The sequence below is a fragment of the Arachis hypogaea genome, chromosome 14, assembly GCF_003086295.3.
Source record: "Arachis hypogaea cultivar Tifrunner chromosome 14, arahy.Tifrunner.gnm2.J5K5, whole genome shotgun sequence".
Classification (NCBI taxonomy): Eukaryota; Viridiplantae; Streptophyta; class Magnoliopsida; order Fabales; family Fabaceae; genus Arachis; species Arachis hypogaea.
In genome coordinates, this window is record NC_092049.1 from 114,542,607 (window position 1) to 114,560,658 (window position 18,052).

The 18,052-nt window shown below is 29.2% G+C and overlaps 1 protein-coding gene across 1 annotated transcript; it reads left to right on the forward strand.

Moving 5' to 3' along the window:
• The first annotated feature begins 16,014 nt into the window (after window positions 1-16,014).
• LOC112743747 (F-box/kelch-repeat protein At3g23880-like) lies at window positions 16,015-17,871 on the forward strand. The gene is made up of 3 exons (XM_072214599.1): window positions 16,015-17,043; window positions 17,140-17,213; window positions 17,493-17,871. Exons 1-3 carry the CDS (start codon window positions 16,388-16,390, stop codon window positions 17,498-17,500), a joined length of 738 nt encoding a protein of 245 aa, XP_072070700.1. The 5' UTR covers window positions 16,015-16,387; the 3' UTR covers window positions 17,501-17,871.
• Window positions 17,872-18,052: the final 181 nt, after the last annotated feature.

Genomic DNA, 18,052 nt, shown 5'->3' on the forward strand with positions numbered 1-18,052 from the left:
TTTTTGAATTTTTAAGTAAGTAATTGGGTTTGAGAATATTTTTAAAAATTTATATAATTTATAAGCTACTATGCTAATTACAAAGAATTATAATAAAGTAAATAGAATTATCAGTCTTATTAAGATGTGAGGTTATTTATACTGTTTTAAAAAAAAAAATCTTTATCTTTATAGCAATACAAATAGGAAGTTCTTATGCTGACGTGATGGTCATACATTGAGTTTGAAAATTTATTTGCTTAAGTGTCGTCACTAAAAATTTTTAAAATTTTATTTGTAAATTATAATTTATTATTTGCTTATGTTGTTACCTTTTAAATTTTTAAATACGCTTTCTTAGGTTGTTGGGTATTTAGTTTTTAATATTGTTGAACTAATAATTTGCTTAGGTATCATCACTAAAAATTTTTAAAATGTTATTTATAAATTATAATTTATTATTTGCTTAAGTTGTTACTTTTTAAATTATAATATTAAAGTAAATAGAATTATCAATCTTATTAAAATGTAAGGTTATTTATACTATTTAAAAAAAATTAATTTAACATTTTTCTATACTTAATTCTATTTCTAATGTTGTTTCAACAAAATTGAATTAATTTAGAAAATTTTATTAAAAAATTTAAAATTTGTACTAGCTAATTAAAAAATTCTATTTAAAAATTTAAAATTTGAAATTTTAATACTAATTCCTAATTAAGTGACTTCTTAACCATTTTAATTTTTAAATTTAAATTTTTTTTACTTGCCATATTTATAAATTTTCTCTTTACTTAATTTATATTGTTATCTTTTAAATTGTTTCTGCAGAATAAAAGTACTTTCATTTTTTCTCTCTTTTTAAATATTTTTTATAAATTTACGTAATTTATAAGGTTATTAATTTTTAGATTGTATTTAATTTTATTTTTTTTATCGACAAATAATAGGATTGATACTATTTATGACGAAACTAATAAAATCATTCTTAAATTAACAAATTCCTATATTCTTGATGAACAATGAACATTTAATTAAAAAAATTTATTTAAAAATGTAAAATTTGTACTAGCTAATTAGCAAACTCTACTTAAAAATTTGAAATTTGAAATTCTAATACTAATTCCTAATTAAGTGACTTCTTAACTATATCGATTTTTAAATTTAATTTTTTTATTTGTCACATTTATAAATTTTCTCTTTACTCCATTTACATTGTTATTTTTTATATTGTCTCTATACAACAATAGAGGTACTTTCATATTTTTCTCTCTTTTTAATTATAAACTATTCATTTTCAATTTCATTATTTAAAGAAACAAAAAAAAAAAGATTTTAACTATTAGTTAAATTTATTGACTGTGAGATTAAACTTATTATTATTTGTTAAAAGTTTTTTACTAGAATTTTGATATTAGAACTCATTTATCTAATAAAATAAAATATTTTGTGATTAAAATATATTTATAACTAAACTTTTCGACAAAAAATATTTGGAAAAGTAATTTGGAGTATTATGACAATTCTCTTGATAAAATGCTTAACAGATTTTTTAAATAAATAAAATAAATCAAATATTTTCTTATTTTAAAAAATATATATTTTTATATTATATTACACATTTCATAAGCGTATCTTTATCTTTATAGCAATAGCAATCAGGGACGGACATACGGGGGGCGAGTGGAGGCCTCGGCCCCCCAACTTTTTTAAAAAAAGATTAATAGTAATAAGTTATTAAGTATGATTTAATTTTTTAAAAAATTTATTTATTAGTATTTAGTTTAATATAAATAAAAGTCTAATCTAACTTAAAAATTAATGATTTCTAATATCTAACAAATAAGTAACAATATTAAAAAAATCTGAAAAATATTATTACTAATATTTTTAAATTAAATAAAATTTTTCAAATCTCATAAAGTGGATTTTTTTTCTTCTTGTGAGCGTCCTTCTTAATTCATTTGGTATTAATTCTCTATGTTTCAACTATTACAACTGAGAGATCTTTTTCAGCGATGAATGTTGTGAAGAATAACTCAAAAACAAAATGAAAGATGAATTTCTTGCTAATTGTCTTTTAATCATATTAAAAAGAAAATTGTTGAAAATTTTAACACAGATTCTATTATCGATGAATTTTATGATACGAAAAATCGACCATATCGTTAATAAAAAATACATACATATTTTTTGTATTTTAAAATATATTCTCTATCGGTATATTTTTGTAATACATTTTACATTATATAATTTTTTGCATAATATTTTAATATTATATATGTTATTGGCCCCCATAATAACATTTTTGGATCCGTCCCTGATAGCAATACAAATAGGGAGCTCTTCTTATGCTGATGTGGTCCTCATACATTGAGTTTAGAAATTTATTTGCTTAAATGTCTACACTAGAAACTTTTAAAATTTTATTTATAAATTATAACATATTTTATTTACTTAGGTTGTTACCTTTTGAATTTTTAAATACACTTTCTTAGATTGTTGGGTATTTAATTTTTAATATTGTTGAACTAATAATTTGCTTAGGTGTCATCACTAAAATTTTTTAAAATATTATTTATAAATTATAATTTATTATTCGCTTAAGTTGTTACTTTTAAATTTAAAATAATATTTCTTCTAGACCGAATACAAATGAGGAGACTTTTTGCTGACGTGACGTTCATATGTTGGGTTTCGAGATTATTTTCTTAAATATCGTTATTAGAAATTTTTGTAATTTTATTTATAAATTAGTAGATTATTTGGTTAAATTATTAGATAATAATAAGGATTTAGTTTTTGAGTTTATTAGTGAGGTAGTTAGATATTTAAATCTTAATATTATTAAACTAATTTAAAAAAATTAATAAATTATTTGGTTAGATTGTTAGATATCAATAAAGATTTAATTTTTGAATTTATTAACAAGGTAGTTAGATATTTAAATCTTAATATTATTGAACTAATTTAAACAAAGTTATTTATAAATTATTTTAAAATTAAGACGATTGTTTAATAATGTAATCAACAATTTAAAAGTAATAACAAAACAACAAAAAGCAAGTAATAGTAAGAAACAAGTTCGAAAACAAAATAATAAGAGCTTAAATTTGAAAACAGAAACAAAACGTCATCTTTAAAAGAGGTTGCTATTTTTTAAACTTAACTATTTCTTTAAGTTGTTTTGCTTAGGTTGTTGTTTTTTAAATTTTAAATTATTTTGCTTAGGTGGTTATTTTTTAAATTTTAAGTTATTTGCTTATTAGTTTGTTATTTTTTAAATTTTAAGTTATTTACAGATTACTATTTTAAATCATGAATTATTATTATTTGTTTAAGTTGTTATTTTTTAATTTTAAGTTATTTTCTCATAATTAAATTTTTTAAAAAAATTTTAAAAAAATTACATGTCTCAGTTAAGAGGGCTCTTGTGACTCGATTCATGAATTTGCTAAGAGAAATCGATGATGGATAATCAATTATTATTTTTTAAATATAAACACTTTTTTTTCCAAAGATATGAAGACTCGAACCCGCAACTTCTTAGATGAATATGGGGAGATTATGCCATTTGAGCTATTACTCATTGACTTTTAAATATAAACACTTACACATAATAAATGAGTAAAATAAAATCTATGAATTTTAATATTAACTTCATTGTAAGTCTATATATTTGAATTTATTTATTTTAATATTTTGTATTTAAATTATTATTTTAATTTTATTTTGTTAAAAAAATTTTATAATATTAATTTTGTTTGTACTTGAAGGATTTTAATTTATTAAAAAAATTATTTTTTTAAATAAATATTTTTTCTATCTTTTTATTTAAAATATTATTATTGATATGTTAATATTAAAAATATAAAAAATAAACATATTTTAAAAAAAATACTTTACTTCGTTTTATCTTATAAAATAAAATAATTAATTAATTATTAATTTTTAAATTGTAACTATTTCTTTAATAAAATATAATTTATAAATTGTGTTTAAACTTTTTTGAATTTGTTAATTTTTAATTTTTAAAATATAAAATATATATGTATATAATTATTACAATTTTTTTGTTGTTATTTTTTAAGTTATAATTAGTTTTTTTAATATAAATACTTACACGTATTAAATGAGTAAAACGAAATCTAGAAATTTTAATATTAACTTCAATGTAAATTTATTTATTTAGATTTGTTTCAAAATTTATTCTATAAATTTAAATTTATTTATTTTAGTATTCTCTATTTAGATTGTTATTTTAATTTTATTTTGTTATAAATATTTTTGTAATATTAAATTTTTTTGTGCTGGAAGGATTTTAATTTGTCGATAAAAAAATTATTTTTGGTGAATAAATATTTTTTTATTTTTTATTTAAAATGTTATTATTGGTATGTTAATATTAAAAATATAAAAGATAAAACATATTTAAAAAAATATATTATGAGATCAAATAATTTTATAATTGTGGGTATTTATCTACACGGGAGGCTATATAGAGAATTTTGGCTTATGATATTCAGTTATGAGATTAATCTTTTATTTACCTAGAAAATAAAATATCATCTTTAAAGACAATGACAATCTTGAAAAAATCATTGATTAAGAGAAAGGGAAAGGTAGATGTTCTTAACATGGATGGGAGACCAACAAAGAATTTGAAGCAAGTCAAACTTTAACATATGCTGAGTTTCCAAACCAATTTGTTTATAAAATAGAAAAAATGGAATGATATCCACGCAAGAGAGAGTATTTTATCGGGAGATTAAACTATGTTCCACCGGGTAATCTGATATCTACTATATGAGAATTTTGTTAATTATTCAAAAAAATTGCATAACATATGAGTCTATTAGGATAGTTAATGGGATTACATATCCTAACTTCCAAGATATTTTCTATTTTATGGGACTACTGTGTGACGATAGAAAATTCATTGCAGCTATTAACGAGGTCTGGTCATCAATTGAGAAAACTGTTTGTGATGCTATTGATATCTAATAGTGTTAACAAAATAAAACATATTTAGAATGCAACTTAGACATTATTGGTTGACGGGATACTATATATGAGGAGAAAAATATTGAAACCAAGGTATTTCACTATGTAGTCAATCATTATCGCATGTAGGACTTTACTTGCCAAAATCAGTGTTTACCAATGGGCAACTTTACGTTATTTTGTCAAGAATTAAGAGTCGCAATAGCTTGAACATTCTAATTCTAAATAAAAACAGTAATCCAAACTCATCAACAACAAATATCGCGTTCAACAAAGTTTTAATAATATTTAGATAAGAAAATAATATTTTCATTTTAGTAACATGTTATGATTTGCACTTTTATACAAATATTTGTCGTAGATATAACTAATTTATTAACTATACTTTCAGACTTGAAATAAGATGTGTAACATGGAGCACAACATCATATGCCAATTACCTTTCTAATGAGGTTAGTAAAATACTAGGTTGTTGATAAATTTTCATTAGTTTTATAATATACAGTTTAGTGTAAAATTAACATGCTATTATTACAGTTATATATATTCTTATTTTTTCAGGTCTCTTTTCTTATGGTTCAAGAATATTATAGACTTCAAACTGTTTCATTTGTATTTTATTTTAAATAAAGATAAAATAATATATTAAATACGTTTATTATATAATGACAATAATAATGTTATACTAAACTTGAAAAATTTATAATTATAAAATATTATTTTTTATTTATAATGTGAAATTAAAATATAAGCCCGTGCATCGCACGGATTTAACACTAGTTTATCACGTTAGACAGTTTCAATAGCCAGGTGATCTAGATTTATTTCAATTTGAATCTAATTTAATCTCTCCTTCAATTTATAACCCTAATCCTATTATGAAGAGCGTTTATCCCGTGTATTTCTTTATTTCTTTTTTACTTCTTCGTCGTATCAACTTGTTCCAAAAATTTATAAAGCTAATAGAATAGGAATATTTATACATACATAATAAATATTTTTTGAAATACCCATCTTGCTTAAACTTGTTTGTCTATTGAAAATAGAGTAACTTTTCTTATAACATATAAGAAAAAATAAGATTTATAATCTAAAAAAAGGAAAAATAATAGTATTTAGGTTAAGTTTAAGTTTGTGACCTGTAAAGAATAAGAAAATAAATTTATAGAATTCAGTCCCTTGTTGGAGACGTTGCAACTAAGAAAGCATCCATTCTTGAACATTTTTGTCGACCATACTAAGTATAATTGTTTCTGCCATATATTACTACATATTGGAAATGGCAAAAAATAACGAGTCAGATTTGTACAGAATATAATGGTTTAATGTAAAATGGATTCTGCAAATTTTATTTTCTACTTTGATTTTTTTGCGATTTTTTTAATTTCTCTACGTTCTCTTCCAATTTTGGCTCTTTTTCTCAACAGATTTTTACTTTTAGGATGTTTGATCTGAACTCGTTTTCAATCAAATATAAAATCAAGTAAATGAAATCAAATTTATATAGGTTTTTCGTGTTCGAAAACAATAAATGATACAAGTTCAGATCAGTTTAGGGCAAATTGAATTATTATTTTAAATCGAATTAGGTGAACGAGGTTTGGTTCGTTCCTAGTTAATGTAACTCGTTAATAGTTGATGCTGGTGTAATTGTTTTGTCTACGAGTTGAATAATTTTGTTTTTCTTTATAAGAATCGGTGTTCATAGTTGAAGGTTTGAATTTGAATGGAATGTAGGAGTTTTGAATTATTTTTTTCGATGAATTTATTTTAGAGTAATTACCCAAATCAGTCCCTGAGGATTTTAAAAGCGGACATTTTAGTCCCCCAAAAAAATTAATACACAAATTAGTCCCCATGGTTTTTCTCCGTCAGACATATTAGTCCCCAGACTATTTTCCGGCGTGACTCATCAACGGAAATTGCTGAGTTGGCACGTTAAATCGCACACGTGGCAGTTAAGTGTCCACGTGTGCAAAGAAGACAAAACAGTCCCTAAAGTTTTTTTGAAAAAACGGCGTCGTATTAATACTCCTCGTTTCTCATTCTTCTTCATTGATGGTCGTCCTCATGAAACCCTTGTTCGTCATCTACAGAAATCGACATATCCAGGTTCAGTTTTGATGATTCCAAGTAGAGAAAGTTCATCTTCTTCGAATCATCGTGGAGGGGGACACGGTGGCCCCAATGGTACTGGTCTTATACATGGTGATGTGTGCAGGTTGAGGAACGTTGAAATCACGAAGGGGCAACACCCAAAATGTTTATGCGGTTTGTATGCAATAATCTCCATTTCAAGAACTCGTAAAAATCTGAGCAGGTTGTTTTTTGGATACCCACTATATAAGGTAAACAATTGTTAGTATTTTAGTTAGTTAAAATCAAAAAAATTTGTATTGAATAATCTATTTTTGGTATGGGCAGGAGAAACTCCCTCATTGCAAATTCTTTGCATGGGTTCACCAGAATTTTCACATCAGCTTTAATGATGGTGTTGCGGAGGTCATGTCTGGTGCGAAGTTGGTTGATAATATGCCACCCGTATGTGAGATTGATGATGATGGTTTGAGACAAAAACTGATAGAGTTGTAGAGTAGAATTGATATATTAGAGGTTCATCAAAATGTAGCCCCAAAAATTGACTCCAAAAGAAGAGGTTTCAATTTAGTGCCTGTTTTTATGGTTCTAGCATTGTTAGTTTTGGCCTTGGCAGTGGTAATGGTTGCCTTGTAAGAGATTTAGATTTAGACATATATTATGTGTAAGCTTGCTTTTAGTTCAATATTGTGTGAAATTGCAAGCATATTTGTAATGTTTCTTTTTTTGGAATGAATGGTAGTAAATTAAAGCAAGTTTTTGCTATATGTATGCTTATTAAAATCAAGAGCAACTAATTAGTTGATGCTATTAGAATAACAGGGCAATGATTTGGCGTTGAAGTGTGCTATTAGATTTAGTTGATGCTATTAGAATAACAGGTCAACGAGGATAATTGATGCTGTATATTATATATTTTGGAACTTAGCATACAAGTCTTCAAGAAAATGTCATAGTAGCAAGCTAACAAGATACTAAAAATTGTCAAAACACAAACTCTTCATGTATACAGCAGCATGAAACATAATGATAACCAAATTGAGAGTTTCCAACACAACAATCTCTCATCCAAAACTAATATGATAATAGCAAAGTAGAGAATTAAAACACCAAAACACAGTTTAGACACTAAAAAGCCTAATGTTATGTCTTTAGCATACAATACTGGTCATTTTTTTCTCGGATGCTTGAAACCAGGATTTGGAATAAATTGGAACATCCTTGATGCAGTACCCTTGCTGGCAGCTGCCATTGTTTCAGCTGAGATCCCTCCAGTTGTTGTAGGTGGTGGAATCGGTGGTGGAGTGCTCGACTGAATGAGGGGTGGTTGGTGTGGCCTAATGATAGGTTGCTTGGCTGCGCTCTAGCACTAGGTGGAATTAGCGCTTGAAAATTGGCAGGACCTTGCGATGATGGTGGTGTCATAGTTATCTTCATATAACAAATAACAACTCATTAGATTATAAGCCTTTGTATTAGAAGCACAACATATTCACTACTGTTTTAACTTACCACATTAGGCATTACACCCAAGTTTGCTGTTTCTGAAAGAACCTGATTTGCATTACTATTCACATTCTACAAGAGACGAAATATCAATTCAAATTGCAGTCCAATAAAAAAAATATCAATGCAGTCTCCATGAATTATTAAAAAGCTCAATGTAGTCCCTATGGAAGTTTAAAAAAGATAGTTTTAGTTGGTTTTGGTTTTACCTGTGCTTGTGGAGCTGATTGAGAGACATTGATCTCATCTGCATTATGGTTTGAGGTTCCAGAACTAGAACCAGCTCTCACTGTCGTTCTCTTATTTGGATTGGTTTGCCTTTTAATTATTGTTGTTGGAGGGCCTTTGCAGGTCTTGTAGTTATGGCCAGTCTCTCCACACTTGCTACAAGTGACCTTAAAAATTTTCTTTACTTTGTTGCCATCAATTTTACTAGCTTCTAACTCAGATGGGTCCTTTCTCCTTCTCTTCACTGGTCTGCCTATTGGCCTTTTCAACTTTGGTGGAATCGGATTTATGTATATTGTCTTCTCCCAATATTCCTCTGAATTAACTGGTTGAATGTAGTGTTGATATGTAGCTAATGCTGCCCCAATCTTGAGCAGTGGGTGTACATATATTTCCGGTCTATCCCCTCTTCTAGCAATTGCAGCAAGTGCATGAACACATGGGAGACCTATCAAGAAGAAGGCACTCAAATAGTAGCAGATAACAATTTTATAAATGAAAATTAAATGATAAAGTCAAGTAATTGTACCAGTTAGTTGCCACGCGTTACAAGTACATTTGTTTTGAGACAGATTTACAGAAACCTTTGTAGATCCTTGTTGCACCTCAAAGATTCGCCTCTCATCGTCACCAACCCAAATTGGGTGCCAATATCTTACACCTTTCATTATGTCATCAAGCCTCTTTTGTTGAGTAGGAGCCACTTGAGTGCCCATGTGTGTCTCCAAGACTTGCTTGTATTTGGTCATTCTCCTCATGATATAGCACCGGAGTTCCTCACACATCGTTAGAATCGGCTTGGAACGATAATTCACTATTTTTGCGTTCCAAACCTCACACATGTTGTTGGTGAGGTTGTCGCACTTTGGTCCGTGACTGAAATGAGCCTTGGTCCAACATGCCGGCTCGAATTTCGCAAGGTAGCTCCATGCTTCTTCATTAATCCTTTTCAACCTTTGCATGCTTGCTTGAAATTCTGCATCAGTAGTACATTTAGCACATTCCCATACAACATTCTTAACCTGCTTATCCTTGTATCGATTTGTGAAGTTTTTCCAGATATGCCTCACACAGTTTCGGTGGTGAGCGTGAGGCATAACTTCCTTTAATGCAGGCAACAAACCCTAAGCCAAACAATGCAATTAAATAATGAAATTATCAAATCAGCATGTTTTTTTAACCCTTTATATTATTATATCATATTTCAGAACAAGTATGTTAAATCAAGTTAATATGCAGATGCAGAATTTTTCAGAGTTTTGAGCACACGCTTCTTTGAAAAATTAATTTGTAACATATTCTATTCATAATTCCCATTGGTTAATCTTATAATATAAGAAAATAATTGCAGAAGTCTATGTATCTCTAGAAACCAAGTTAAATGTGTGAGTTACTAATAAAGTAAGTAAAACTATAATCCTGATGTGTATATACTTAGTTCTTTTTAAGCCAATATAATTGATCAATCAAATTAAGGCTTAAGAATAGTTTAACTTTTTGACATCTCCCTTCAAAATTTAAAGCAGCCATCAACACACAATCCCTATTGAAGTAACTCAATAATTCTCATTCATCAACAATTACATTTACAATACTGCATAAATCAGTCATGTAAAAAATTAAAGCAACTCAATTAATAATTTGATATTAGCTACAGTTGTACTTAAAGTAAAACAATTATCAAGTATAAAACAGCTACAATATCAGCCATTTGAATAATACATAAATCAGCCATTTGAATAATTAAAGTAATTCAAATAATAATTCAATATCAGCCACAATTGTACTTAAAGTAATGTAATTATCAAGTATAAATCAACCATTTTAATACTTGAAGTAACAACAAGAATAACATTTAACTAACAAGAATAACATACCTTTTGTTGGTCTGAAATAAAATTCCACCCATGGATATATTGATCTCCAAGATCTTCTTGCAATAAAGTAAGGAACCACTTCCAGCTTTCCTTAGTTTCACTATCCACAACAGCATACGCAATCACATAGAAGTGATTGTTTGCATCTTGACCCACAGCCGACAATAGTTGACCCCCAAAGTAACCTTTCAAGAAACATCCATCAAGTCCGATTAGTTTTCTACACCCAGCTTTGAATCCCCTTTTACAAGCCTCTAAACAAATGTATAACTTGCTGAATAATGGAGGTGACTGGGGAATTGGTGTCACATCCAAAATTGTATGGCTTCCAGGGTTACTCCTCAATAGCTCGGCCAGGTATTCTCTCAACTTACTGTACTGTGCCCTCTCATTGCCAATCAAACGCTCTCTAGCTTCTTTCAGAGCCCTATATACCATCTTTCCATTTATTATGACATTATAATCAATTTTGATATGCTCATATGCCTCACTAAGAGTCATGTGAGGTTGAGTTCGAAGCCTCTTTTCTAACTTTTTTGCCACCCATTTCTGACTTGCCATGTTGCTGCCGAATTCTCTAGCACAAGTGTGTTCCGGGATATAAGTTTTTATCTGGTAACTCTTCAATTGAGTATTCCATGCACAATATATAAGCCATGGACAAGGTGACCTGTTTGCAGGCCCACTGTTGAGCCCATTTTCATTTACAACAGCAACATTGTTGGATTGGACAGCATCACTTTCTTTTTTATTTTGGACAGCATTGTTATACACATTCACATTCTCCTTAGCCCCATTATCCTCATTTGCATCCTCCACATTTTCTTCCTTCTTGTTCTTTGATTTCCTGGGTTTCTTAATCCTCACAACACCATGTTCACAGTCACACCTAACTCTCCTTTGGTCATTCTTTATGTATCTTATCTTTCTCCCTTCATATATAACATGATCCTTCAATGCATTCTTGAATGTTTCAATGGTTGGAAATTCCATTCCCAACTCGAAATAAACTTCACCAAATCCAGCCCCTTCATTGAACTGTGGAAATTCATATCTCTCCCGCTCATCCTCAGAACTCTCAGGAGTTAATAATGTTTCAGACTCGTAGTCAAATACAGGTTCTTCTATCTCCTCTTCACACTCTTCGTCCTTTTCATCCTTTTCATCAATTAGCTGAGAAGCAGCAGTTGGCCTAGCAGCACCATTTGGACCAGCACCAATAGGCCCATCTTTATTTCTCCCATATGTTAGCCCATTAGTCTTCTTGCTACCCACTTGAGTCTTCTTTGTAGTTTTGGTCCTTTCTTTAATATCCTTATTTGACTTCTTCTTCCGCACATCTCCTTCATGGTCTATTTTTTTTCCACTCCTAACAGTCTTTTTGATTACCACACACTCATCTTCACTACTTTCATCACTGAATCCGGGTGGAGGAGGTCTATACGGCTCATCTTCTGTGGTTTCATAGCCATCATCGCTAGAAGAACTATTGGATTGATCATGTTCAAAGTCAAGGTGTTCATCTTCAAGTGGAGTTAACATTATTGGGTGATCAAAGTATAGTTCAAATTCTGGACTCTCCTTGTTCTTTTCTTTGTAAGCACGTAACTCATTGATCTGAGCATCTTCTTCTATGGGATGTAATCCAGACTCGAGGTCAGAGGTAGAATTATCAAACCAAAACATAGCTTTGTAATCATGATACCCTAAACTTTTGAACAAAGTTTTTAAATCAAAGAAACACAGCAAGTCAATGTCCATTTCGGAAAATTTGCTCACTTTTCCATTAATATATAGCAACACACCCTTATTATCTCGCACAAAGTGACCTCCATGGTGAAAAATAGGAACCACAAAATACTCCATCTACAAACAAAATTAAAATAGAGCAAAATCAACAAAACCAAAACTAAAAAACACAAATATACCATTATTTGTGGCTTATAACTACTGAACGTAAAATTAATTCTTAAAAAAAAAAACATACACACATAACATCAGTACAACTCAGAAGTTTCTACAGCCACTAAACCTTAACCATCCAACAAAATTAATTGATTAATCAAGTAATGTAATCTCTAATAAACTAATTTAGCCTAACGAAGATTATTTGCTCACCTATTACAATGTGGGTATTGGAGTTGATGCGGCAATCGTTGGCATCCACGTCGACGCTTCGTGCGATTCGAAGGTAACGGAAGTTAGTGACGGCCGTGAAGATGATGAATGGAATTCTAATGTTGACGTTGACGGTGACGGTAGTGATGTGGGAGATGAAGTTGCAGAAGGTTTCTGAGTAAAAAGGGGAGTGAATTATGGGGTTTGATGTCTTTTCAAAGTGGATGAAGACATATGGAGGAAAACAAAAAGGTGAGAAGCGTTTCTATTAATACGACAACGTTTTATTAAAAATTCTTGGGGACTGTTTTGTCTTCTTTGCACACGTGGACACTTAACTGCCACGTGTGCGATTTAACGTGCCAACTCAGCAATTTCCGTTGATGAGTCACGCCGGAAAATAGTTTGGGGACTGATATGTCTGACGGAGAAAAACCATGGGGACTAATTTGTGTATTAATTTTTTTTGGGGACTAAAATGTCCGCTTTTAAAATCCTCAGGGACTGATTTGGGTAATTACTCTTTATTTTATGTTATGTTTAATGGTAGTTTTGATGCATTTTGAAACACAATTTGATGTAATATAGAATTATTTGCAGTGTGGTGCTTATAAGTTTTCTTATTTTTTGTGTCTGTTTGTCCTAAAAGTTGGGATGACTTTTAACACACTTGAAGAAGAAGTTGTTGCTACTTTTTCTTCTGTTTCTCTTTTTTTTTTCTTTTTTTTTCTTTCATTATCCTTATTGTCATCGTCGTTGTCTTCTTTTTATATGTATAACAGTTCAAATCTAAAATGTATCGAAATTATTTAATGATGACGATACATAAACAAACTCGATTTAAAATAAGTTCAGACTAAAAGTACACCTTATTTAAATCTAGAATGTACTGCAATTACTTAATGACGACGACAAAAAAACAAACTCAGTTCAAAACAAATTTAGACAAAAAATGCACCTTATTTAAATCTAAAATGTACCGAAATTCAAAAATAGAATGTACCGAAATTGCTTAATAATGACGACACACAAACAAACTCAATTCAAAACAAACACAGACCAAAAGTTCACCTTATTTAAATCCAGAATGCACCAAAATTACTTAATGATAACTCAAAATTCCTCATCTTCCTTCTTCTTCTTCTTCATCATTATCATCATCTTTTTTTTCTTGTTTATTTTTTTTATTTTACCTTCTATTTATTCTTTTAACAAGAATAAAAAAAATTAAACAAAGAAGAAAAAAAAATGTATATATAGTGATACAAAATTACTAGGAAGAGGAGGAGGAAAAGAAAAAAAATACAGCAACAACAATAAAAGAACGATGATGAGAAGGAAACATGTGAAAAAGAAGAAGGAATCCGAAAAAGAATGAGGAGTAATGCAATGACGAAGAAGAATGAGGAGTAATGCAATGAAAAAGGAGGAGGAGAAACATGAAGAAAAAAGAAGGAGGAGAAGAATGTGAAAACATTTGCGTAGTTAGAAAATGTATTCACACTTTACTAATAAAACTTACTTTTATTGGACTTGGACCAACTTAGCTACCAAAAAAATTTGAATATCAAACATAACTGTTACTAATATATGGTACTAGTTGAACTATTATATTTAATATTATTTCATTTAAAATAATATAAAATTCAAATCATAACAATATTTTAGTTAAAAATTATAATTTAAATTCAAACACTATTTAACTTAAAATATAAGATGAAAAATATTTAAAAATAACTGAATTTCAAACGAAAAAATTTTAAATTCAAAAAATTAAATTTTGATATATCCACAAATTTTATATTTTTCATAATTGTTATTTCATCTCTATTTCTATATTTGTTGTTCTTTTCTTTTCAAATAAGGTGATCTTATTATATATATATATAGGGGTGTTAGCGGTGCGGTTTGAATCAGTTTTGAGTCAAAAACCCATCCGATTCGAATGCTAATTTTATTTGCAGTGCGGTTTAAATTGAATGATCTTTTAAAAAAATCCGATCCGATCTGATACAATTTCAAGCGGTTTGGATTGGATTGGATTTGTGGTTTTGTACATTTAAAAATTAAAAAAATTAAATACATATAACAAGAATAAGTCTCAACATCAAATTTTAAATAATCAACAATGACATAAGAAGTCTCAACAATATTTTAAAAAGTCAACGATAACATAACAATAGAAATAAAATTATAGATTAGTTAAAATACATAAATAATATAAAAATATATAACAAATTGAACATGTTATAAGTATAATTGTAAATATAATAATAAAATAATAATATTATAGCACATTATGCGGTTTGGATTGGATTGGATCGGTTATGAAAAGTAGATCCGAAATCCGATCCGATCTAGCGGTTTACAAAAAATAGAATCCAATCAAATCCGAATTAATGCGCGGTTTTCGATTTAAATTGGATTAGATAAGCGATTTAATTTGGATCGATTTGGATTTAAATACCCTATATATTTTTTAAATTTCAAACTTATTGAAAACCAAAATACGTACAAATTATAAAATTCTAAAATGTATGCAACTCAAATTACTCTACTACTTAACTAAATAAAATATGAAATGAAAAATTGATGTTATTTATAATTTTACTAAAAATACAACTTAAAGAAGAAAAGTGATTGAATGCACAGTGCTAATAGCCAATGAGTAATAGCTCAAATGATATAGATTTCCCATACTCAATTAAAAGGTTGCGGGTGTCTTCTATCTTCTAAATTTTTTTGTCAATAAGTTATAGCTCAAATGGCATAATCTCCCCATACTCAATTAAGAGATTGCGGGTTCGAGTCTTCTATCTTTGGTAAAAAAAAAAATGCATAGTGCTAGTATATATGGAAATTTCCTTAAATTTTTTACGTAATTTTGTATCGTTTAATATTATTTTTTTAATTTTACTTAAAAAATATAACACGAGATCAAATTTTATTTTTAGAGGATTGATTATCCAAAAAAAAAATACAAGTAGACAATAAAAATATTAAATAATATAAATAATAAATATATCAGATATTCAATTTACTAAATATATAAATAATTATTTTAATATTAAAATTTAGATTAATAATTTAGAATGTAGTATATTTTACTTAAATTAAACTCATTTTTAGAGCTTGTTGTTTTCAAAAAAGTAATGGTCACCTAGCACCGCCCTTAACGAAATATATATGAATGGTCACAACTCACAAGTCACAAAGTGATAACCCTAACCACAAAACAAAAAGAGAAGGAGCATGGAGAGGAAGGACATGGGCATGAATGACATCCTCCCTCCGGAGCTCATTCACCGAATCTTTCTAAGGGTACCCGCCAAAGACTTGTTTCGCCTCAGATTCGTTTCAAAACTTTGGCACTCTCTCATATCCGATGGACACTTTGCGGAATCGCATTACAACCTCTACTCTGCCGCATCTTCCCATTCGTACTACTTCTTGGTACATGACTATACTAAAGCTTGCTTTGTTCAGCTCCACACGCTATTTGATGTTCCAGCAGCACCAACAACACTCAAAGAGGTATCTCTCCCTCCCAAGAAGAACTCATTTCTCGTTCTCGTCTCATGGGATCCTGCAGAGGCTTTCTTCTCTTCAACGAGCAACCACATTTTCTTGTTATATGGAACCCACTGACTGGATCCAGCAAAACAATATCCTACTCTCATATCGTTTCTCGTATTAAGATCCCTCTCGTTATTAATCCCGATCATAAAGTTCCATATGGATTTGGTTTCGATGCATCACGTGATGACTATTTAGTAGTTCTATCTTGGCCTGATAACTACAACCAACACCACTTAGATTGCTTTTCATTGAGGACCAATTCATGGATTAATCTCGATGCAGCGCTCCCCAAATCCATGGGCACGTGGAAGCAGCAATTTTATGGGTTGTTCTTACATGGCGCTATTCATTGGTTGTGTTACTCTAGTCAAGATTACATTGATGATGCTATTCTTATCTTTGATTTGAAGGAAAGGAGTTTCTCAAAGATATCTATGCCAAAACAACTCGTAGGGTGTTCTCCCATCAATCTCACCATATTAGGAGGGTGCCTAGCCCTGTATTGGTATCACGACGATATAACTGAGATATGGGTTATGAAAGAATATAAAGTGCCGTCATCTTGGATTTTAATATGTGAGATTCCTTGTGGTAATTATTTGCCTCTATGCATATCCAATGGAAGTAACATTATTGCGCTAAATTTTGAACTGGGGTATGTAAATTTAAGGTTTACCAAATATAATGTCAGTGAAAAGCTTCTAAATTATTCTCCTTTTTCCCTTTCTCACTATCATTACACCTATGGAAGTTACTGTGTACATACAGATAGTCTCTTGCCATTTCCCGGTGACGTTAAGGATAAGGATAAAAAGAAGAAAACTGGTATGTAAACTATTCTCCTATGCTTTGTACCATGTTATACCTATTTCTTTCTATTGCTTTGTGATTAATGAAAAAGTACCAAGCAAGATACATCATGCATAAAGTTGCATTCAGATATGAGATTTGACTATAGATTGTATGAAATTAGAATTTATCAATGCTTAAGAAATCATTAATCACTTTCTTGCTTCTTACAGTCCAGTCTTATGGTGAGGATTAAGGTTTAGCTATGTTTTCATGTCTAAAGCTGTGGCCTTTACTCGCTGATCTTCTTTGCAGACCATTGAACTCGCCAAGAATGTTTCGAACAACTTGATGAAAGAAAGAGTATCAGGAGCGAGCATATATGGGTGAACCGGTTAAGAGTTGTGAATAAAGTGTAGCGTTCACAATTGAGCATGAAGAAGTTTGAAGAAACTTCAATTTTATTTTGCTTTGAAGTATGATTTTCTTTCCAAATTTTGCATTGTAAGTTAGTTTTATACTACTTGGTGTAAGTTTGGTGCATTGGCCTTTGGAATTTATAAGTTAATTTTGTTGAGATCTGTAGTTGAAATTTTTTGAAGTTAAAGTTCTTTAAAAAAACACTAAACTTTCTTTTTTCCTCTCCTTGGGTGTAGGGAGAAAATAAATGATCTTGTTCGGGGAAATTTACATAGATGCTTTTCGTCAATTTTCTTCTTGTCCTACTAAGATATATGAATCAATATCTTGATTAAATGGCTGCATATTTTGATGCCAGAATCGAGCATTTTATTTGTGGTTTCAAGAGCTATAGATGAGGTGGTGAATTCTAAAATGTTACATAAAAACCATTTTAGTGTGAAGGGTAAAATTGG

What these genes read in the sequence shown, in the direction of transcription:
- LOC112743747 (XM_072214599.1), top strand. Translation starts at nt 16,388, where the DNA reads ATGGGATCCTGCAGAGGCTTTCTTCTCTTCAACGAGCAACCACATTTT. An exon ending in GCGCTAAATTTTGAACTGGG is followed by an intron (nt 17,044 to 17,139) that starts GTATGTAAATTT and finishes CACCTATGGAAG; the next exon opens with TTACTGTGTACATACAGATA.